Genomic DNA, 24,480 nt, shown 5'->3' on the forward strand with positions numbered 1-24,480 from the left:
TTATTGGGTATTGTGTGTACTGTAGATTGATTAGGAAATGTTTTTATTTAATCCATTCTAGAATAAGGCTGTAACGTAACAAGATATGGGGAAAATGAAGGGGTCTGAAAACTTTCTGATTGCACTTTAAATGACTCATGATGTAATCTTAATTAGTATAAAATACACTTTGGGTCTGTACCTAGACTTTTGTGTAATAACAACAGCTATGAAAGAGATTATTCTGATTTACCTTCATTCCTCTTGGTCAGTTCCTCCACTTTGGATTTCAGCTGGACTTTCAGTTCCTCCACCTGGCTCTCACTGGCTGTTAGTCGGCTCTCACTGGCTGTCAGTCGGGCCTCCATGGCTCCCAGCTCAGTCTTTGTGTGACTCAGCTCAACTCTCTGCTCCGCCATCATGTTGCTCATCTCTCTCAGCACAGTGTGGATGTCAGGCTGGCAGGTTTGCTGGCTGTGTGTTGAGGCTGCAGCTTCAGCTCTCTGTTTGTCAGCCTGAATGTCATTCCCTCTGCTCTCTCTGTCCTCATAGTCAACCTGCTGGATCTCATTCACACTGACTCCATCTCTATCTCTGTGGACCTGGGCCCCAGACAGACAGCACTGCAGCAACACCAGCAGAGATACAACACTCTTCATTGTCATTCCTGGATGATGATTTCCTCTTCTTGTGGTTATTTCTGCGGTTATTTTGGAGTCTCAGTTGTCCCCTTTATATCTAGTCCTCTTAAACTATGACCTGGTGATAACTGAGACACGTGTAGATATATGAAGCTTAACAACAAGGTGGTAAATCAAACTGATTCACCTCATGATTACTTTTATCTGATTTCTGTGGTCCTATAATAACCACGTGACAGCAAACAGAATGAAGATGTCAATACCAGGTTTATAATATAACTACCTTTGCCCTTTGGTCTCATTGGTTATTACCTCATAATATAGTATTCTAATCATTAGGTTAGGAAGTGAATGAATGATGTAAAATAAAATATTTTCATCAACAAAGTAAAACAGTAATGTGCTCTCTCAGCAAAACTCATATCATGATATCCAGTATCATCAAGCCACAACTGAAAGACCTTTGTCTTGTGTTCACGGATGTTGGCAATGTTAACACGTTTTTGTTGAAGGTATCAGTGTTCACGTGTGCAGAAATGTTTGTGTGTGTGTGTGAGAGAGAGAGAGAAAGACAATGTGTATGACATGATTAGTTATCTTTCCTGTCTTTTGATGCTTTATTAAACAACACAGTGCTCACTAGTCTTCCAGGTACATTATTAAACAACACAGTGCTCACTAGTCTTCCAGGTACATATTAAACAACACAGTGCTCACTAGTCTTCCAGGTACATATTACACAACACAGTGCTCACTAGTCTTCCAGGTAGTTTATTACACAACACAGTGCTCACTAGTCTTCCAGGTACATTATTACACAACACAGTGCTCACTAGTCTTCCAGGTATATTATTACACAACACAGTGCTCACTAGTCTTCCAGGTAATTTATTACACAACACAGTGTTCACTAGTCTTCCAGGTACATTATTACACAACACAGTGCTCACTAGTCTTCCAGGTACATTATTACACAACACAGTGTTCACTAGTCTTCCAGGTACATTATTACACAACACAGTGTTCATTAGTCTTCCAGGTACATTATTACACAACACAGTGTTCACTAGTCTTCCAGGTACATTATTACACAACACAGTGGGGTTATAAGCATTGCCAATGTTTGAGTAGATATTTCTGTAGACCAGGGTGGTTCCAGTGTTGAAGGGTCCAGTGTTTCCGTGTTGACCAGGTGCTGCTAGTGAGGCTGAGAGAGCCAACTTCCTGTCTGTGGGATAGAGATTAGTCTTTATTACTTCAGTAAACAGTCAGACATACCTACATACAACCAAATAATATAATTTATCTGTAGTCTAAACTCCACATGTTGAGAAGATGATTCAGATTTATCTTAATTCCTTTTGCTCAGTTAACCTCATAATATAGTATTCTAATTATTAGGTTAGGAAGTGAATGAATGATTTACAATCAAATACTTTTCATCAACAAAGTAAAACAGAAATGTGCCCTCTCAGCAATAAGCCATATAGTGGAATAGTGTATCAACAAGCCCCACCTGAAAGACCTTTGTCTTGTGTTGATTTATGGTGGCAATGTTTACATGTTTTTGTTGAAGGTATCAGTACTCACATGTGCACAAATATGTGTGTGTGTGTGAGAGAGAGAGACAGAGAGACAGAGGAGAGAAGAGAGACAGACAGAGAGAAGCGAGACAGACAGAGAGAGACAGACAGAGAGAGAGGAGACAGAGTGAGAGTGAGTATGTCATAAGTTATCTTTCTTGTCTTTTGATACTTTATTAAACAACACAGTGCTCACTAGTCTTCCAGATCCAGCAGGATAAATTAATGACAGGATTGAGAGAAAATCAGCATTTATTCATCAAATGTTGTAGCTACAGTATAATATTGCCAATAAGTGTATTTCAAGGACCACACTTATAATGATCTACATTTTCCTTTAGGTTGAATCTGTTATTATTTCAAGAAAATGTACAGTGGGGGAAAAAAGTATTTAGTCAGCCACCAATTGTGCAAGTTCTCCCACTTAAAAAGATGAGAGAGGCCTGTAATTTTCATCATAGGTACACATCAACTATGACAGACAAATTGAGAATTTTTTTTCCAGAAAATCACATTGTAGGATTTTTAATGAATTTATTTGCAAATTATGGTGGAAAATAAGTATTTGGTCACCTACAAACAAGCAAGATTTCTGGCTCTCACAGACCTGTAACTTCTTCTTTAAGAGGCTCCTCTGTCCTCCACTCGTTACCTGTATTAATGGCACCTGTTTGAACTTGTTATCAGTATAAAAGACACCTGTCCACAACCTCAAACAGTCACACTCCAAACTCCACTATGGCCAAGACCAAAGAGCTGTCAAAGGACACCAGAAATAAAATTGTAGACCTGCACCAGGCTGGGAAGACTGAATCTGCAATAGGTAAGCAGCTTGGTTTGAAGAAATCAACTGTGGGAGCGATTATTAGGAAATGGAAGACATACAAGACCACTGATAATCTCCCTCGATCTGGGGCTCCACGCAAGACCTCACCCCGTGGGGTCAAAATGATCACCCCGTGGGGTGAGCAAAAATCCCAGAACCACACGGGGGGACCTAGTGAATGACCTGCAGAGCTGGGACCAAAGTAACAAAGCCAACCATCAGTAACACACTACGCTGCCAGGGACTCAAATCCTGCAGTGCCAGACGTGTCCCCCTGCTTAAGCCAGTACATGTCCAGGCCCGTCTGAAGTTTGCTAGAGTGCATTTGGATGATCCAGAAGAGGATTGGGAGAATGTCATATGGTCAGATGAAACCAAAATAGAACTTTTTGGTAAAAACTCAACTCGTCGTGTTTGGAGGACAAAGAATGCTGAGTTGCATCCGAAGAACACCATACTTACTGTGAAGCATGGGGGTGGAAACATCATGATTTGGGGCTGTTTTTCTGCAAAGGGACCAGGACGTATGATCCGTGTATAGGAAAGAATGAATGGGGCCATGTATCGTGAGATTTTGAGTGAAAACCTCCTTCATTCAGCAAGGGCATTGAAGATGAAACGTGGCTGGGTCTTTCAGCATGACAATGATCCCACACACACCGCCCGGGCAACGAAGGAGTGGCTTCGTAAGAAGCATTTCAAGGTCCTGGAGTGGCCTAGCCAGTCTCCAGATCTCAAGCCCATTGAAAATCTTTGGAGGGAGTTGAAAGTCCGTGTTGCCCAGCGACAGCCCCAAAACATCACTGCTCTAGAGGAGATCTGCATGGAGGAATGGGCCAAAATACCAGCAACAGTGTGTGAAAACCTTGTGAAGACTTATAGAAAACGTTTGACCTGTGTCATTGCCAACAAAGGGTATATAACAAAGTATTGAGAAACTTTTGTTATTGACCAAATACTTATTTTCCACCATAATTTGCAAATAAATTCATTAAAAATCCTACAATGTGATTTTCTGGATTTTTTTTTCTCATTTTGTCTGTCATAGTTGACGTGTACCTATGATGAAAATTACAGGCCTCTCTCATCTTTTTAAGTGGGAGAACTTGCACAATTGGTGGCTGACTAAATATTTTTTTCCCCACTGTATTCTAATCATTAGTTATGGAAGCATATGAAAAATTTAATTATATTTTCCGTCACAAAAAGGTCAGGTAGAAATTTGCTCCAGTATCAACAAGCCCCACCTGAAAGACATTGTGTGTGTGTGTGTGTGTGTGTGTTAGACGAAAGATGAGAAAAAGTGGCTCAGGTTTTACAGGGTCTCAATGGAGGCCTTTATTCCAATTAGACAAAGAAGTCATGAACAGCAGTTATTTTGAATGTAATTCTTTTACAAACTGTGTCATTTACACACAACACAGGTAAACTTCCAAAACCCCAGGTCATATAGTAAGAAGTTCTAGGGTTGCAAAATTACAGTAACTTTCCCAACAATCCTGGTTGGAATGTTCCCTGAATCAGGAGTGAATATGCAGAATATCCAGGGAATTCTGAGAAAGTAAACCGGAATTTTGCAATCCTAAATTATATATTTTTTACACAGTCGACATGATGGAATGAATCTTAATACGTTAGTGATTGTTTCCCCAAGTTTCTAACGCTCACCGTCAAGTCAAACATAATTTCACTACTATCAAACATCTGTACACACACACACAGGTTGCGTCCCAAATGTTACCCCGTTCATTCCCTTTATAGTGCACTGCTTTTGACCAGAGCAGGGAATAGGGTACCATTTGAGACAAACACACTACAGCTGTACATATTTTTCAATAGAACGTTCATTTATTAATGGTTGCCTTATTCTCCACCAGTCAGAGTACCATTTCTGTATTTTCAAGCTGAAATCTTCTTAAAACCAGAGAAGCAGAATAGTTTTGGTATGATGGCTGAAGTAAAACCATGAGTCTGTGTCTGCATCCCAAATGGCACCCTATTCCCTATATAGTGCACTACCTTTGGCCAGAAGCAGTGCACTTTATAGTGAATAGGGTGCCACGTTAGACACAGCCAGTGTGTAGAACGGACTGCTTCACAGAGGAGAGAGAGGGTCTGTACTTTAGAGAGGGATCATTCACACACACAGGGGAGCTGTAACAGGAGGCACGAGGCTCCCACATACAGTAGCTCAATACATGACATCCCAGTACATACACACTGCATCTCTATGGCACCCTATTCCCTACATAGGGCACTACTTTTGACCAGGGCCCATAGGGAGTATAGTGAATAGGGTGCCATTTGGGATGCAAGCCCATTCTCCCAGCTCTGTACAGTGGAAACAGCAGAGGGAGACAAAGTGTGTGTGAGTGTGTGTGTGTACGTGCCTGTGGAAGGGCTACAGCAGGCAGGTAGCCTAGTGGTTAAGAGCGTTGGGCCAGTAACTGAAAGGTTGCTGGTTCGAATCCCCGAGCCAACTAGGTGAACAATCTGTTGATGTACCCTTGAGCAAGGCACTTAAACCTAATTGCTCCTGTAAGTCGCTCTGGATATTCAGTCATTGAGCCAGTCTACCCTCCATTCAGCCAGTCTACCCTCCATTCAGCCAGTCTACCCTCCATTCAGCCAGTCTACCCTCCATTCAGCCAGTCTACCCTCCATTCAGCCAGTCTACCCTCCATTCAGCCAGTCCACCCTCCATCCATTCAGCCAGTCCATCCTCCATTCAGCCAGTCTACCCTCCATTCAGCCAGTCTACCCTCCATTCAGCCAGTCCATCCTCCATTCAGCCAGTCCACCCTCCATTCAGCCAGTCTACCCTCTATCCATTCAGCCAGTCCACCCTCCATTCAGCCAGTCCACCCTCCATTCAGCCAGTCTATCCAGGCGAGAGTCTAGCTCAGGTATCGACCATAGTAATCCAGTGTATGGACAGTCAGGATTGGATTTTGCCTTTTGCAGAAAGTCCCACAAAACCAGTCATGGAGAGAGGAGCAGGAAGGGGGGAAGCATCATCCAAATTTGCTGCTAAGTGCAAAGCGTCTCAACTTGAGTTTTATTGGTTGTGTTTAATAAGTCCTTGTCTTACAGGTTTGGTTCGCGGGAGATGGATTCTGAGGCGTGAATGACTACAGGTTAGAGGGAGGTGAGTTGGACCGGTCTCGCCTGGGTTGGGTTGAGAGCTCTGCATAATCATGGTGGTGATGGTGTTCAGAGAGGAGGCCTGGGTTGGAATTTATTACAGCACAACGTTACGAAGCATTTTACAACGGAAAACAAAAACAAGTGTTCACGTAGTCCCTCTCCGTTTCGGCCGTTTGCTTCCGTGTCGTTCCGAGTGAACATCACCTCGCGTCTCTACCGGTGTAGGGTGAAGATGCCCCTAGACACTGATCTGGGGTCAGTTTAGCATTTCCTCCACTAATGGTTAAGGTTAGGATTGTGGGAAGGGAAGCTGATCCTAGACCTGTACCCAGGGGAAAGGTCACCCCTCTGGCGTCTACCTAAAGATGCCCTCGTACTCCAGCAGGATGAGCTCTACTATCTGGTTCTGATAGACCATGTGGACCGCCATGTTCCACGTCTCCGTCTCGGGTCTGAGGAGGGTGGGGCCGAACACTATGGCCACGCTCTGGGTGGTCATACGGTTCTCCTCACCGTGGTCAATCACCCTGCGGACAGAGAGAGAGGAGCACTATAGTTAACGGCTACATCATTATATATGCAACATCATATAGCTACAACTCAAATCACCCTGCGGACAGAGAGAGAACAAGTTTGTATTGATTTATTTAACCAGGCAGGTCAATTAAGAACAACTTCATATTTACATTGACGGCAAGAGGAGATACAAGTACAAGCAAAGTAACAGTATGAGACAGGGGGGAGGGTTAGAGTTATAGCATTGGACTGTACATAAATATATCTGGAAAATCTGAGAATTTGGGGAAAGTTACCGGAATCTTGCAACTCTCAATATGAATGAGGCGAAGACAATCAGATCATATTGTAATTTAGTTAACTGTGCAGGTTTGACTGACCTCCTGAGGTGTTTGAAGAGGACCTGCATAGTATCCTGATTGGGTTTTGGCAACTGTTTGACCCGCTCCTTGACGGACTGGACACGCTGCTTGTAGTCTGGGATCTCTGTTGAGCAGACAGGAACATCAACAGGGGGACTATTCATTACTGCACACCGTAAGAAAATGTTTTGCAACCGATAACCAAAACAAGCTTATCTCATTGGACAACTTCAGCTTGTCCCTTCCTGTTTAGCAAGAAGAACAACAACAGGCTTCACATTCAGACAACACACAGGGTGATACCTATTTACTCATCTTTAATGTGATGTAGCGCCATCCAATGGATAAATATAACATTTACCACAATTCAGTAACAGAAATTAAGATGGATCCTAATAAAACATGAAGTAAAGATTTAAACTATTAGAATGGAGTAGCCAGGATGCATTGTGGATGTATAGTTGTTATTGTGCTCATAATAATAACAACAATGGAAATATTATGTACTCACTGATGGCGTTGACAAAGTCATGGAATAGTCCATATGTGAAGAGGGGTTCAGGCAGCTCTCTGAAGAACATCTTCAACGCTCCTGTAGTCACATGGATATCCTCCCACTTCCCTTCCTCCAGGTCCACCTTCTCATCTACACACACACACACACACACACACACACACACACACACACACACACGCACAGGGTTATTCAGTATACTACAGGTCCATGGATACCCAGGCTGCCAGTATACAGAGAGAGAGAGGGAACAGTAGCAGTAGTAACTACCATGATTGACAGCGAAGCGTAGTTTCTGGATGATCGCCAGGTTCCCACTCACTCTGTACAGCCCGTCCACGTTCAGAGCTGCAGACAGAGGAACACAGAGGAGAGCTCCATCACACAACCATTCAAAGTTGTATTTAATAAAAGGTGATCGACGTTCTGATAGCCTTACATATTTAGTTACTGTTTTTCAAAGGACATGTGTAAGGGTGATAGATACAGAGGGACACAGAAAGGATTTAAGGGCAGCGACCAAACGGCCGAGCCGGGGCTCAAATCCCTGTTGCCAGGGGGATGTGTGGTCCGGAGTCAGGAGCTCAGACAGCTACACCAGGCACATCACATTCAACTCACCACACCACTGTCACGATGAGAGACAACCGAGTCAGACACATTCAGATAGGAGGAGCACACCTACCGTTGTTTTCCACGTGGTCGATGCACATGGTGACGAAGCTTGGCACGGACGTGTTCTCTCTCTGACAGAGGTCACTCAGACTGCAACCAAACACCTGGTCTAAGACGCACAGACATCAACATGGTTATTATTATAGAGGTCCAAAGTACTCCCCTACTGGAAAATAACATTCCCTTTTCTGGTAACTTTCTGGTAACTGTCCCAAAATGTCCAGGTTTTCCAGAAATCCTGGTTGGAAGCTTCTAGATTATAATTTCCTTCTGATTCCGGGACTCTTCCAACCTGGATTTCTGGAAAACCTGGGAAAGTTATCACAATTCTACAACCCTAACGCTCTTTGTAATACCTTTGATATAGCCCTTGTCTCTGACTGTCTGCAGAGTGGGTCTGCGTGTCAGGAACTTCTTCAGCTTGATTCTGGTCTTCTTGTTGTCCGACGCGTCCATACTGGTGGAACTCTTCATGGCTAAAGACCAATGACAACGGGAGATGACTTAACACCCTGACACACATAGGGACAGTTTCCCGGACACAAATCAAGCCTAGTCCTCGACTAAAAATATATTTTATTGGAGGTTCTCCATTGAGTCATCTTTTTAGTCCTGGACTGCTGACCTATTATGATCAACAGAAACATCCTTAGTAGACAAAGAGGAGTGATCTGAAACAGACAGACATGGTCCTCTGACCTCGGCTCTTCTTAGAGTCTCTGTGCTCTCTCTCCTTGTCTTGTTTCTCCAGTCCAGGAGACTCTGGCATGTCCTCCTCTATAGCCTCATCTGACTCCCAGGCCTATGGTAGGTAACACACACACACACACACACACACACACACAGACACACACAGACACACACACACGGAAACAGGAAGTGGACAGTCAGGAACACACAAAAACAGGTAGGCTACCTTTGGACTGGCCCAATGACTAAACATGACAACTCTGCCACTTAGTGGATAGATGTGGAACTGCGGTGGAAATCACACAACCGTGTGTGTGCACGCGCGCAGACTCACGTGTGTGCTGATGGTGTCCATCAGTGCCCTGTACCATTCGTTGATGACGACGTCGTTCTCTGACTGGATCAGCAACTCTGTACTCTGATGGGTTTTCAGCTGCAAGGAGACCAAGAAGTTGACTTTACTACCAGGTTAAAGAGTACATGTTAGTGGCTTGTAGAATTGATTGATTTATATTTTTTATTTAAGTGTCATACACCTACCGGTGTCGAGCCCACATGGGCTTACAAGATGTTACTAAACACAACAGCAACAAAAATATTGTTCCTTGTACACAAACAAAATAATTTAAAATGTATACCCATACCATAATCACATACCATAATCACATCCCATAATCATATGAATAATCATAATATTGTGCAGAGACATTACTTTCCAACATGAAATAATCTTCCCTGCCTTTAGCGTGCCACCTGGTCGTGCTGCTGCTCCAGTTTCAACTGTTCTGCCTGCGGCTATGGAACCCTGACCTGTTCACCGGATGTGCTACCTTGTCACCGACCTGCTGTTTTCAACTGACATTTACTCCTGATGTACTGACCTGTTGCAACCTCTACAACCACTGTGATTATTATTATCATCTATGAACGTTTGAACATCTCGAAGAACAATCTGGCCTTAATGGCCATGTACTCATATAATGTCCACCCGGCACGGCCAGAAGAGGACTGGCCACCCCTCAGAGCCTGGTTCCTCTCTAGGTTTCTTCCTAGGTTCCTGCCTTTCTAGGGAGTTTTTCCTAGCCACCGTGCTTCTACATCTGCATTGCTTGCTGTTTGGGGTTTTAGGCTGAGTTTCTGTATAAACACTTTCTGATGTAAAAAGGGCTTTATAAATACATTTGATTTGCACATGTTCTACAGTCATAGTGCTACGGCCCTGATAGAATTAAGCAATAAGGCCCGAGGGGGTGTGGTATATGTCTAATATACCACGGCTTAGGGCTGTTCTTAGCCACGACGCAACGCGGAGTGCCTGGATACAGCCCTTAGCCGTGGTATATTGCCCATACACCACAAACCCCCGAGGTGCCTTATTGCTATTATAAACTGGCCACCAACGTAATTAGAACAGTAAAAAGATCCCCGTGGTATACGGTCTGATATAGCATGGCTGTCAGCCAATCAGCACTCAGGGCTCGAACCACCCAGTTTATAATTGGGGACATATTAACGTTTTGTAGTGTCAGAGCCCTCTCACCTCAATGACATGTTTCTTGCTTGACTTGTCCTTGGAAGCCCATTCTATAGATCCTCCTCTCAGGTCCACAGTGAACTCTGGTTTAGACTGGCTTCCTCCAAACTACAAGGAGAGAGTAGAAACACACCAGACAGACAGAGAGAGACAGAGAGAGAGACAGAGAGAGAGAGAGAGAGAGAGAGTGGAGCTTGTCAAACCCACTGTCAACCCAGAGGGTTGTTGCTGAGATATTAGGATACTGCTGTGTCTTAGAGAATCATCCGCTAGACTACAGGTACATCACTGAGTTTGGTCTATGACTGTCCCAAATGGAAACCTATTCCCTATATAGTGCACTACTTTTGACCAGAGCCTTATGGGGTAGTATAGTAGTGCACTATACAGGAAATAGGGTGCCATATGGGACACAAGCCTAAGAAACCCACTTCCTACATCGAACCCATTGACTTGACTGTCTGACCCCTCCCTCTTCAAGGATGCCAACCTACAGTAGGGTCAGACCTACCCCCTTCCTCTTCAAGGATGCCAACCTACAGTAGGGTCAGACCTACCCCCTTCCTCTTCAAGGATGCCAACCTACAGTAGGGTCAGACCTACCCCCTTCCTCTTCAAGGATGCCAACCTACAGTAGTGTCAGACCTACCCCTTTCCTCTTCAAGGATGCCAACCTACAGTAGTGTCAGACCTACCCCCTTCCTCTTCAAGGATGCCAACCTACAGGAGGGATGAGGGTAGAGGAGGGATGGAGAGAGAGGAGAGGAGGGATGGGGTAGAGGAGGGATGGAGAGAGAGGAGAGATGGGGTGAGGAGGGATGGGGGAGAGGAGGAATGGGGGAGAGGAGATTTGGGGTAGAGGAGGGATGGGGTAGAGGAGGGATGGGGAGAGAGGAGATGGGAGAGAGGAGATGGGGGAGAGGAGGGATGGAGAGAGAGGAGAGATGGGGGAGAGGAGAAATGGGGGAGAGGAGAAATGGGGGAGAGGAGAGATGGGGGAGAGGAGAAATGGGGGAGAGGAGGGATGAGAGAGAGGAGAGATGGGGGAGAGGAGGGATGGAAAGAGAGGAGAGATGGAGAGAGAGGAGGGATGGGGTAGAGGAGGGATGGAGAGAGAGGAGGGATGGAGAGAGAGGAGAGATGGAGGAGAGGAGGGATGGGGAGAGGAGGGATGGAGAGAGAGGAGGGATGGAGAGAGAGGAGGGATGGAGAGAGAGGAGAGATGGAGGAGAGGAGGGATGGGGAGAGGAGGGATGGAGAGAGAGGAGAGATGGGGAGAGGAGGGATGGGGTAGAGGAGGGATGGGGTAGAGGAGGGATGGAGGAGAGGAGGGATGGGGAGAGGAGGGATGGGGTAGAGGAGGGATGGAGAGAGAGGAGGGATGGGGGAGGAGAGATGGGGGAGAGGATAAATGGGGGAGAGGAGGGATGAGAGAGAGGAGAGATGGGGGAGAGGAGGGATGGAGAGAGAGGAGGGATGAGAGTGAGGAGAGATGGGGGAGAGGAGGGATGGGGTGGGGGAGAGGAGGGATGGGAGGAGAGAGAGAGAGACACACACACACAAACACACACCACTCACCCAGCTGGTCCCGCCCCACTAGCTTTTAGCGAATAGCAGACACCACTCACCCAGCTGGTCCCGCACCCCTGACCTTTAGCGAATAGCAGACACCACTCACCCAGCTGGTCCCGCCCCCCTGGCCTTTAGTGAATATCAGCGAGGAGCCCTGGAGAACCGTCCAGGACGACGTCCAGTTCTTCCTGTAAACACACACACACACAAACATAACATACAGACATAGCTCCATAAGTCATCTTACATCATTGTTGTATCAACTAACACTTCATATACAGCTGATCCGATATCACTCCCTACCCATTCCCTAGGCCGTAACTCTTCAATGTTTGCAGATCTGTAAGGTGGAAGCAATATGGGGGGGGGGGGGGGGTTCAATTTGAGACTGTCTGGTTGTGTTGCCCTGGAGGAGCAGTTTCTCTGCAGGTGTTCTCATCCTGTTCCTATCTTAGTCCAGTACTACTCACCCTACTTTCTGCTGGTGTTCTCATCCTGTTCCTATCTTAGTCCAGTACTACTCACCCTACTTTCTGCTGGTGTTCTCATCCTGTTCCTATCCTAGTCCAGTACTACTCACCCTACTTTCTGCTGGTATTCTCATCCTGTTCCTATCCTAGTCCAGTAATACTCACCCTACTTTCTACAGGTGTTCTCATCCTGTTCCTATCCTAGTCCAGTACTACTCACCCTACTTTCTGCTGGTGTTCTCATCCTGTTCCTATCCTAGTCCAGTACTACTCACCCTACTTTCTACAGGTGTTCTCATCCTGTTCCTATCCTAGTCCAGTACTACTCACCCTACTTTCTACAGGTGTTCATCCTGTTCCTATCCTAGTCCAGTAATACTCACCCTACTTTCTACAGGTGTTCTCATCCTGTTCCTATCCTAGTCCAGTAATACTCACCCTACTTTCTACAGGTGTTCATCCTGTTCCTATCCTAGTCCAGTACTACTCACCCTACTTTCTACAGGTGTTCTCATCCTGTTCCTATCCTAGTCCAGTACTACTCACCCTACTTTCTGCAGGTGTTCTCATCCTGTTCCTATCCTAGTCCAGTACTACTCACCCTACTTTCTACAGGTGTTCTCATCCTGTTCCTATCCTAGTCAAGTACTACTCACCCTACTTTCTACAGGTGTTCTCATCCTGTTCCTATCCTAGTCCAGTACTACTCACCCTACTTTCTACAGGTGTTCTCATCCTGTTCCTATCCTAGTCAAGTACTACTCACCGTACTTTCTTTCCATGCTCAGTGATCTTGGTCACGTTGAGAATACCACACTTCTCCGAAGGCTGCAGAGAAACAAAGAGAGAAGTCATTGTCACATGAAGACAGGGCCAGACACAACTGACAGGGAAAAAAGCAAGACATAGTCTGCGTCCCAAATGACACTATTTCTTATACAGTGCACAACTTTTGAGTAGTGCACTATATAGGGAATAGGGTGCCATTTGGGACACAGACATACAACAAGCAGACCAAACAAACAGACAGAAAGAGTAGAGTTACAGCAGACCATCAGAAAGTAGTTACAGTAGACCATCAGAAAGTAGTTCCAGTAGACCGTCAGAAAGTAGTTCCAGTAGACCATCAGAAAGTAGTTCCAGTAGACCATCAGAAAGTAGTTCCAGTAGACCATCAGAAAGTAGTTCCAGTAGACCGTCAGAAAGTAGTTACAGTAGACCATCAGAAAGTAGTTCCAGTAGACCATCAGAAAGTAGAGATACAGTAGACCATCAGAAAGTAGTTCCAGTAGACCATCAGAAAGTAGTTACGGTAGACCATCAGAAAGTAGTTCCAGTAGACCATCAGAAAGTAGTTCCAGTAGACCGTCAGAAAGTAGTTCCAGTAGACCGTCAGAAAGTAGTTACAGTAGACCATCAGAAAGTAGTTCCAGTAGACCGTCAGAAAGTAGTTCCAGTAGACCGTCAGAAAGTAGTTCCAGTAGACCGTCAGAAAGTAGTTACAGTAGACCATCAGAAAGTAGTTACAGTAGACCGTCAGAAAGTAGTTACAGTAGACCGTGAAAGTAGTTAACAATAGACCGTCAGAAATATAAGCTTTAGTATGACAACACCCTTTCCCCATAGTTTGAATTGAAAAATAGATTTTCCCACAGCTCAGTCTGTGTTACTGTCATCAACATCACCGGGATCATCATCATCATCATCAGGATTATCATCGTCATCACTGGGATCATCATTATCATCAGAATCATCATCAGGATTATCATCATCATCGCCGTCATCATCATCATCATCACCATCATCATCATCATCATCATCATCACCATCAGCATCATCAGCATCGTCATCACCAGGATCATCATCGTCATCATTATCATGACCATCACCAGGATTATCATCACCACTATCATCATGATCAGTTCCAGTGCAGGGAGAAGAAACACAGAGTCACCATTGAAGACTGCAATTGAGAAAAGGCCTAGAGGCCTTGGTCGACAAGTACGGATGTCAGGAAGCCAGCCACAGTTCAGGGCAGGGGGGAGAGGAGTATACAGAGAACAGAGGGAGAGGAGGAGGAGAAGGAGAAGGAGAGGGGGATACTAACAGAGGTAGGGGGCTTGTGGGACGAGGGGTCTGAGGAATCAGAGTCTGGAGAGCCAGGGACCTTGGGGCCCAACGCACCGTCCTAGTAATCAGAATGACAACAACACCGACTAATTACTACAGAGAACTGCAGAGACTCAGACCTGGGTTCAAATACTATTTAAAATCTTTCAAATATTTTTAGTGTTTGCTTTAGCCTGCCTGGAGTGTCAAATGGGCAGAGTTTGTGCTTTTGCATTTATTCTATTGATTCCACTGTGCCAGGCAATTTCAATCAAGCACAGAGAATGTATATGGTTAGAGGAGTAAACCAACACTGAATCAGTGTTTACATGAACCACAAGAGTTGAGGAAATGGTTGAATGTTAATTAGGTATTCTTTCAAAATAACAATTAAACCATGCATGCAATGACAAGATATGATACATTTCAATTAATGTAGCTCAAATCATACTACTGACAGAGAAAGGAGAGGTTGATAGATTATAGATCCCAAACAGGTTTACGGTCACAGGCATCATTGGGCCAGTAGAAGTGATCATTGGGCCAGTAGAATTGATCATTGGGCCAGTAGAGGTGATCGAAGTGATCATTGGGCCAGTAGAAGTGATCATTGGGCCAGTAGAGGTGATCATTGGGCCAGTAGGAGTGATCATTGGGCCAGTAGGAGTGATCATTGGGCCAGTAGGAGTGTCAGGTGAATCAGAAGAGCAGGAATTAAAAAAGGAAGGAGGACGCTGTGGCACTCAGTGATGGCAAGCAACAAGGAACGTGATTGGTCTGATTGGATGAGATCATTCTTGCGCTCTGTGATTATCATGCAAGATGATTGGCTGCTGGGATTTGAGGGCGGGGTGTATAGGGCACTGACTTGTGTCTGTCTGTAGGGGTGGGGGCGACCAGAGCCCGTACGGAAACGCCTGTTGTTTTTGATGAGCCGCTGCAGAACAGAATCATGAGTCTACAGTGTGTCCCAAATGGCACCCTATTCCCTATCGTGACGCCTGTTGTTTTTCACATACAGGGAACAGGATGCCACACCTCACATTCTAAAACGCACTCACTGGACAAGATACTTCAGAGACCTGGTTGGAATATAAATGATTGCTATGGAATTAGGGTTGTATGAAGTACATCCTTTTCCAACTGCTGTGGACGTCTGAGATTGATAGTAGCAACAGGCTACTGCATCTCAGTCACTATTTGCAGTCTGCTTCCCAACAGAGTATACGTCCCAAATGGCACCCTATCCCCTATTTAATGCACTACTACCAGAGACCACTCCTATGGGTCCTGTTCAAAAGCAGTGGACTATATATATTGAGACACACCCAGAATGGCTGGGCGGGCCATGACAGGGCGTCTGTCTCACCTTGTCGTTGGTGTCCAGCACGTTGGTGCTGTTTCTCCACTTGGTCAGGACGATGGGGTCTACGTGTTTCCTGTCCAGACTGAGGCTTTTAGGGGTCCCGTCTCCTCCACCAGGCAGAGGAGGGGGGGAGTGGTTGTACTGCAGAGAGGAGAGAGGAGGGGGAAAACATTGTAGAGGTACTTATAAACACCAATACTAACACTAACTAATATGAAACTAATAAGCCTAAATCATTTTGGGGACAAGCAATCAATCCAAACCATTAAATTAAAACAGTGAGGTAGTGTACATGGCCTTACCTTGGGCAGCTCCCACTCTGACCTGGAGCCATCAGCACTGTAGTAGTAGGGTCTGCCCTGTTCATCAACATGCTTTATCCACTGGACACACACACACACACACACACACACACACACACACGAGATGAGATGAGGAACCACTCACAGACACACCAATTTACTATAACATGATGTTCAAGAAGCCAGAACTCTCTCTCTGGTGAGCGGTCTATGAGCCATGCTAAATATGTGATAGTAGTGTGGTGCAGTGGTCCAGTCTAAGTGAAATATAAACACTATACGTGACAGTACAGACTTGTCTGTAAATCAGCAGAGAGAGACCAATTGCCTGACAACCCCACACATTGATCACACATTTTATCTCTGTCTGTTGGTTTGGTCAAAGAGAGAGATCAATAGAGAGAGAGAGAGAGACAGATCAATAGAGAGAGAGAGACAGATCAATAGAGAGAGAGAGAGAGAGAGAGAGAGATCAATAGAGAGAGAGAGAGAGAGAGAGAGATCAATAGAGAGAGAGAGATCAATAGAGAGAGCAAGCTATCAATAGAGTGAGAGAGATACATAGAGAGAGACAGAGACCCCGGTACCTTCTCATTAGTATAGTCATTGACATACAGAGTGTGTCCATGCTCATCCAGCTCTTCTGACCAACCCCGGGGCGGGAAGCCGTACTGGCTGTCTGATTGGCTAGAATATGTGCTGTGGCCGTTGTCCTCCAACAACAGAGGCTGGAACCGACCAATGGAGAGCGAGAGGAGAGGAAGGAAGGACGGGGAGAGAGAGAGCGGTGGAGTCATCTATGATTAGGGAGGGAAACGGAAGAGGGAGGGAGAGGGGGAGGCAGAGAGAAAGGGAGAGAGAGAAGGATAGAGGGAAGAGAGAGAGAGATAAATAGAGAGAGAGGGATAGAGAGAGAAGAGAGAGAGACGGATAGAGGGAAGAGAGAGAGAGATAAATAGAGAGAGAGGGATAGAGAGAGAAGAGAGAGAGACGGATAGAGGGAAGAGAGAGAGAGAGATAAATAGAGAGAGAGAGGGATAGAGAGGAGAGAGAGAGGGATAGAGGGAAGAGAGACGGATAGAGGGAGGAGAGAGAGATAAATAGAGAGGAGAGAGAGAGATAAATAGAGAGAGAGAGGGATAGAGGAGAGAGAGAGATAAATAGAGAGAGAGAGGGATAGAGAGGAGAGAGAGAGATAAATAGAGAGAGAGAGGGATAGAGAGAGAAGAGAGAGAGACGGATAGAGGGAAGAGAGAGAGAGATAAATAGAGAGAGAGAGGGATAGAGAGGAGAGAGAGAGATAAATAGAGAGAGAGAGGGATAGAGAGGAGAGAGAGAGGGATAGAGAGGAGAGAGAGAGATAAATAGAGAGAGAGAGGGATAGAGAGGAGAGAGAGAGGGATAGAGAGGAGAGAGAGAGATAAATAGAGAGAGAGAGGGATAGAGAGGAGAGAGAGAGGGATAGAGAGAGGAGAGAGAGAGCGGCATAAAGGGAGGAGAGAGAGAGAGATAGCGAGAAGGACCAATCACCATTGAGAATAGAAAGCACCAAATCAGCAGTCACGATGAATCACAGTCAGCGCTATAGAGGTCACCGTCACCCATAATGTACCGCCAAGAATACTGAAGCCACTTACGGCACCAGTCCTGGGTTCAAATACTTTAACATTTGCTCTTGCCTGCCTGTAGCCCAGATGAGAGGGGTTTGCAGCTTTGGGATTAAAGGGATACTTCGGGATGTTGGCAACGAGGCCCCTTTAACTACCTTCATACTGGACACAGAGACATAAAAATGGTATCCACGAGTTCATCTGACTCTGGGGAAGTAGATAAAGGGCCTGATTGCCAACATCCAGAAGTATCCCTTTAAAAGGCAAACTCCACTCAAAAACGATATTTTTGTATTTTTTTTCCATTAGTCCAATGATACAGTCCCAAAATGTTTTGATGTCAGCAGTCAAGTTTTCAAGATATTGAAATATTTGCATCGTCATGGTGATGCAGCCAGTGACACTTTGCTTCTTGAAAGTCCAATATCTTGAAAACTTGACTGTTGACATGCAAACCATTTTTGGGACCGTATCAACAGTGGACTAATGAAAAAGTCCATTAAGCCAGGATAACTCAAATCAAGCACAGGTATTCAATCAAATAGTATTTGAACCCAGGTCTGCAAAGCACAGAGAGCCAAAGATACCATAAGCGTCAAAGCACTGCACCCTACTCAGTCTGAACACTGTTACTGTGTGTGGATAGACAGAGGATACTGTAGTGACAACAAACGAGGTTGGGACCGTCACAGTTTGAGGAGCACTGACTGCTTCTGGCCACAGGGTGGCAGTGTGGCGCTATTATCATCATTCTAGAGACCACCGCAAAACATACTGTTTCTGTGATCCTGCCGGAATGCAGCAGTGATTCTTTCTGTCTAATGTGTTTGGATGGGCGTGTTTTAGAGCACAAGCACATATAAATCATGATTATTCATAAATGCATTTACTTGTGTCTGTGCCTATGTGTGAGTTTGAGTAAGTGTGTGTGTGTGTGTGTGTGTGTGTGTGTGTGTGTGTGTGTGTTTCCAACACATGTCCCAGTACATACCTCTGTCTCCCCAGTGCTATTGCTGTGGGATTCACCGCGGCTGCTGCTGCCACTGCTAGCGTCTCTGGCTCGGGGAGGCTTCCATGTTCTCTCCTGGGTGGAACAGTTGTAGTAGTACTGTCTGCCGCTCTGGTCCTTGAAATTGAATTGAATTTAAATCTACAATATATCAGCTCGTGGTTAAAAACAGTCAAATGACATACACAGATCAGACAACATTACATTTACGTCATTTAGCAGACGCTCTTATCCAGAGCGATATACAGCATACATCCCAAATGGCACCCTATTCCCTATTTAGTGCACTACTTTTGACCAGGGCCCTATGGGCCCCGTAGTGCACTAAATATGTAATAGGATGCCATTTGGGACGCACACGTAGACAATACCTAAGTCACAATCCATGACACAGTGGCAGTAGTAGTACAGACCTTATGTGTCTCCCAGTCCCCCAGGACGTGCTGCGGGGAGCTGGAGGGGTCGGGGGGCAGGCTGGACCCAGAGATCTTCAGCTCCTGGAGGTTAGTGTAGACAGGAGACTCAGGACGACCACTCTGACCCGACAGAGAGACGGTCTGGATAAGAGGAGAGAGATGGGTTGGAAAATACATGAATGACTTGTCTGAATCTTGACGTGAGCCACTTAAACTCTTGAGAGAGAAAGAGAATGAACAGACATAGCCTGATTAATAACTCTGGGCACTACTTATAGAATGAACCCTAACATCATTATGTGCAGGTCAGGACAATTTTTTAATGACAACAAACAGTCTCAAATTGCCCTTTTCTCTAGTGCGTCTCTAAACCACCATGGGTTAGTAATAGACGTATTGGTGAACACTTGACTGACAGGGATCGACATAAACGCTTGTCTGCTTGCCTGGACAAGTTAAAAAATAAATAAATAAAAACGCAAAAAACACTATATCAAACAATTCGGCGACTGATCAGAATTGGATCAGTGTCCTCCAGATGCAATGTCTTGCACACGGTCCTCCCAATACCTGCAGAGCGCATGAGAGAGAGCGCATGAGAGAGAGATTTGCACAGCAGGTAAATAAACTCAGCAAATAAAGAAACGTCCTCTCACTGTCAACTGTGTTTATTTTCAGCAAACTTAACATGTGTAAATATTTCTATGACCATAACAACATTCAACAACTGAGACATGAACAACTGAACAAGTTCCACAGACATGTGACTAACAGAAATTGAATAATGTGTCCCTGAACAAAGGGGGGGGGGGGGGTCAAAATCAAAAGTAACAGTCAGTATCTGGTGTGGCCACCAGCTGCATTAAGTACTGCAGTGCATCTTCTCCTCATGGACTGCACCAAATTTGCCAGTTCTTGCTGTGAGATGTTACCCCACTCTTCCACCAAGGCACCTGCAAGTTCCCAGACATTTCTGGGGGGAATGGCCCTAGCCCTCACCCTCCGATCCAACAGGTCCCAGACGTGCTCAATGGGATTGAGATCCGGGCTCTTTGCTGGCCATAGCAGAACACTGACATTCCTGTTTTGCAGGAAATCATGCACAGAACGAGCAGTATGGCTGGTGGCATTGTCATGCTGGAGGTTAATGTCAGGATGAACCTGAAGGAAGGGCACCACAGTCACGGTGAAGTAAATCAACCACAGTCACGGTGAAGTAAATCAACCACAGTCACGGTGAAGTAAATCAACCACAGTCAATCAACCACAGTCATGGTAAAGTAAATCAACCACAGTCACGGTGAAGTAAATCAACCACAGTCAATCAACCACAGTCATGGTAAAGTAAATCAACCACAGTCACGGTGAAGTAAATCAACCACAGTCACGGTAAAGTAAATCAACCACAGTCACGGTAAAGTAAATCAACCACAGTCACGGTGAAGTAAATCAACCACAGTCACGGTGAAGTAAATCAACCAGTCATGTTGAAGTAAATCAACCACAGTCAATCAACCACAGTCATGGTGAAGTAAATCAACCACAGTCACGGTGAAGTAAATCAACCACAGTCACGGTGAAGTAAATCAACCACAGTCACGGTGAAGTAAATCAACCAGTCATGTTGAAGTAAATCAACCACAGTCATGGTGAAGTAAATCAACCACAGTCATGGTGAAGTAAATTAACCACAGTCATGGTGAAGTAAATCAACCACAGTCATGGTGAAGTAAATCAACCACAGTCACGGTGAAGTAAATCAACCAGTCATGGTGAAGTAAATCAACCACAGTCATGGTGAAGTAAATCAACCAGTCATGTTGAAGTAAATCAACCACAGTCATGGTGAAGTAAATCAACCAGTCATGGTTAAGTAAATCAACCACAGTCATGGTGAAGTAAATCAACCAGTCATGGTGAAGTAAATCAACCACAGTCATGGTGAAGTAAATCAACCAGTCATGTTGAAGTAAATCAACCACAGTCATGGTGAAGTAAATCAACCAGTCATGTTGAAGTAAATCAACCACAGTCATGGTGAAGTAAATCAACCACAGTCATGGTGAAGTAAATCAACCAGTCATGGTGAAGTAAATCAACCACAGTCATGGTGAAGTAAATTAACCACAGTCATGGTAAAGTAAATCATAGTAAGCAGAAAGGGAAAACAAGGCCGGAGGGGAAAAGAGGAAGTTAGTCAGGAAGGGAAGTGAAGTGAAACACAGATTGGTTCCGTAAATTGACTTGACCGTTGGCTTGATGACATAAGTCATTTAAAAGGAGAGGCCATGCAAGCACAGTAAATACAAAAGTAAAACTGTGTTACATCTCAAATGGCACTATACACCGATTGTACAAAACATTAAGAACACTTGCTCTTTCCATGACATAGACTGACCAGATTAATCCAGGTGAAAGTTATGATCATTTTTTATGTCACTTGTTCAATCCACTTCAAATCAGTGTAGACGAAGGGGAGGAGACAGGTTAATGAAGGATTTTTAAGCCTTGTGACATGGATTGTGTTTGTGTGCCAATTAGAGGAGGAATGGGCAAGACAAAATAGTAGTACAGTAGTAGGTTCCAGGCGCACCGGTTTGTGTCAAGAACTGCAACGCTGCTGAGTTTTTCCACGCTCAACCGTTTCCCGCGTGTATCAAGAATGGTCCACCACCCAAAGGACATCCAGCCAACTTCACACAACTGTGGGAAGCATTGGAGTGAACATGGGCCAGCATCCCTGTGGAACGCTTTCGACACCTTGTAGAGTCCATGTCCCGACGAATTGAGGCTGTTCTGAGGGCAACTCGATATTAGGAAGGTGCTCCTAATGTTTGGTATTCTCAGTGTAGTGCACTACCTCTGGCCAGGGCCCATAGAAACATAACATTTAGTATGTGTCCTAAATGCCACCCTATTGCCGATAGTGCACTACATTTAACCAGAGCCCAGTACAACAAGCTACATCATAACCATGACGACTATTTCTTAAGAAACAATATTCCTGGAATGACTCGTTGTCTCTCACTCTATCTGATCAACAGAGGGGTCTTGGTAAAGGAAAGCCTTTTTTAGTTCACAAGGTATCGGCCAGCTTTGTCACAGACTTCATAGAAGCATTACTTCTCTGTTATAGATTACGTGGTAAAAAATTCACAATGAAGGAACCGCTGATGCGTTGAAACGGAACAGTTCATACCCCTAGCAAAAAAAGAGAAGAGTGTGTGTGACTTTCTGAGAACCAAATCACAGGAATCGACAGAGCAAAGAAAGACGAGAGCAGGAGAGAGCGAGATCATAAATTATACCACGCCCTGCAGTCTCTAAACAGATCAATCGGTCTGAAATATGCAGCGCTCTACAACACAGCTTAGGGCCAATGTTTGATTTACAATTCACTAGTCTCTCTGTCCTTCACAACACACTCCAGTCTACTCACTGCCTTCAGTGCTCTATCGGTCTTGAAGGAACATAGAAGGCTGCTCCAGCCACAAGAATGCAGAGCCTTATTTCCATTGTGGTCCTCTTAGCGCTGAGGAGTACACACGTCGTACTTTATTTGACATTTGATCATTTAGCAGACGCTCTTACCCAGAGTGAAACACTGAGTCCATCATACTACTTACGGGCCAACGATTAACTATTTATTCACTAGTCCCAGTAGGCTTCACAGGACACTTCAGTGCCTCTGCCGCCTTAGCACTGAGAAGTATACACACTGAAATACACTGAGTCCATCTATAATTCTATTTTTCCATTCTCTACCTCAGGTCCTGAGCAGTAGAAGAACACATCGTCCTCCTCCAATGGTTTGACTGGACTCCTCAGACGCATCACGGTGGACAGGACAGGAGTAGTTCAGTCAAATACGTCTCATACGTCACTGGTCCCAATCGACCCTTCAGGCAGCCACGCTTCTCTCTGTACAACCGTCCAACAGTGTGTATCCTCTAAGGGGAAGTCCTGCCTGACACTAGCTGCCGTTAAGCACCAAACAGAATCCTCATTTGATCGGCCACAAAACCACAGAAACACTCCTCTCTCCCCCCCAGACGGACGCATGAACACAGCAGATGACATTCTAATTCCACTTTAGGGAATGGTGGTCAGAAAAATCCTAATCTCGGCACCCAGAACCAATCAGCTACCCTATTTAGGTCTAATATTTTAATGTTAAGGCAGTCACAAGAGAGTAGGAAACTCCCAAGCTTTTCCCTCCCTCATTCGGAGGTGACAGTTCGGGGTTTCTGCCCTCAACTAGTCTTCACTTTCATATTACCCTGAAATCCTCCAAGCCACAGAGCACGCACAAATGACTGATCCAGGATGTGTTCTTAAGGGCTCCACACAGTCTACGCAACGGATCCGACGGAGCTGTGTTTGTGTAGCTCTACGTAGTTTTGTGACTGTGAAATCACTGTGGAGAGTCCTTTAGAGGTAATGGATGACTGAACATACAGTACAGAGGTAGCAGTTGGGTACAGTAGTTGTACACTGGTCCATAGAGCTCTGGTTAAAAGTAGTGCACTATATAGGGAATAGGGTGCCAATTAGGACTTTCCGAGTTTGCCAGGTAGGTTCATTTATAATGTAAAGGCCTTTTGACTCCATGTCACCAGTTGTATTGTATTGTGTTGTAACTGGTGGTCAGATGGACATCTGGGAGAATTGGGGACGGACGTGACTGAGTGGAGTCTGGATCAATACTCTCTGTCTCAACCCTACAGGACATACTGGAGTCTGGATCAATACTCTCTGTCTCAACCCTACAGGACAGACTGGAGTCTGGATCAATACTCTCTCAGTCTCAACCCTACAGGACAGACTGGAGTCTGGATCAATACTCTCTCTGTCTCAACCCTACAGGACAGACTGGAGTCTGGATCAATACTCTCTGTCTCAACCCTACAGGACATACTGGAGTCTGGATCAATACTCTCTCAGTCTCAACCCTACAGGACAGACTGGAGTCTGGATCAATACTCTCTCAGTCTCAACCCTACAGGACAGACTGGAGTCTGGATCAATACTCTCTCAGTCTCAACCCTACAGGACAGACTGGAGTCTGGATCAATACTCTCTCAGTCTCAACCCTACAGGACATACTGGAGTCTTGATCAATACTCTCTCAGTCTCAACCCTACAGGACAGACTGGAGT

The 24,480-nt window shown here is 45.1% G+C and overlaps 1 protein-coding gene across 5 annotated transcripts in view; it reads right to left on the reverse strand.

Moving 5' to 3' along the window:
- Positions 1–1,519: 1,519 nt before the first annotated feature.
- Positions 1,520–24,480, reverse strand: part of LOC311099043 (rho GTPase-activating protein 12-like) — a 97,453-nt gene continuing 74,492 nt past the window's right edge. Inside the window, exons 3-21 of one of the 5 annotated variants that reach the window (XM_084139644.1) lie at positions 19,319–19,462; positions 18,888–19,022; positions 16,874–17,014; positions 16,287–16,367; positions 15,988–16,125; positions 15,487–15,555; positions 14,617–14,697; positions 13,276–13,337; positions 12,146–12,227; positions 10,474–10,575; positions 9,268–9,366; positions 8,943–9,045; positions 8,600–8,719; positions 8,254–8,352; positions 7,839–7,916; positions 7,566–7,700; positions 7,073–7,178; positions 6,536–6,703; positions 1,520–1,848 (exon numbers count right to left, since the gene is read on the reverse strand). In XM_084139644.1, coding sequence (XP_083995770.1) covers positions 1,725–1,848; positions 6,536–6,703; positions 7,073–7,178; positions 7,566–7,700; positions 7,839–7,916; positions 8,254–8,352; positions 8,600–8,719; positions 8,943–9,045; positions 9,268–9,366; positions 10,474–10,575; positions 12,146–12,227; positions 13,276–13,337; positions 14,617–14,697; positions 15,487–15,555; positions 15,988–16,125; positions 16,287–16,367; positions 16,874–17,014; positions 18,888–19,022; positions 19,319–19,462 — 2,067 coding nt within the window. In that variant the 3' untranslated portion in view covers positions 1,520–1,724. Of the gene's footprint in view, positions 1,849–4,337; positions 6,704–7,072; positions 7,179–7,565; positions 7,701–7,838; positions 7,917–8,253; positions 8,353–8,599; positions 8,720–8,942; positions 9,046–9,267; positions 9,367–10,473; positions 10,576–12,145; positions 12,228–13,275; positions 13,338–14,616; positions 14,698–15,486; positions 15,556–15,987; positions 16,126–16,286; positions 16,368–16,873; positions 17,084–18,887; positions 19,023–19,318; positions 19,463–24,480 lie in introns of those variants that run through there. The other 4 variants (XM_084139645.1, XR_014609674.1, XM_084139646.1 and 1 more) reach the window with 4 other exon arrangements.

The sequence above is a fragment of the Coregonus lavaretus genome, assembly GCF_964263955.1.
Source record: "Coregonus lavaretus genome assembly, chromosome: 23".
Taxonomy (NCBI): domain Eukaryota; kingdom Metazoa; phylum Chordata; class Actinopteri; order Salmoniformes; family Salmonidae; genus Coregonus; species Coregonus lavaretus.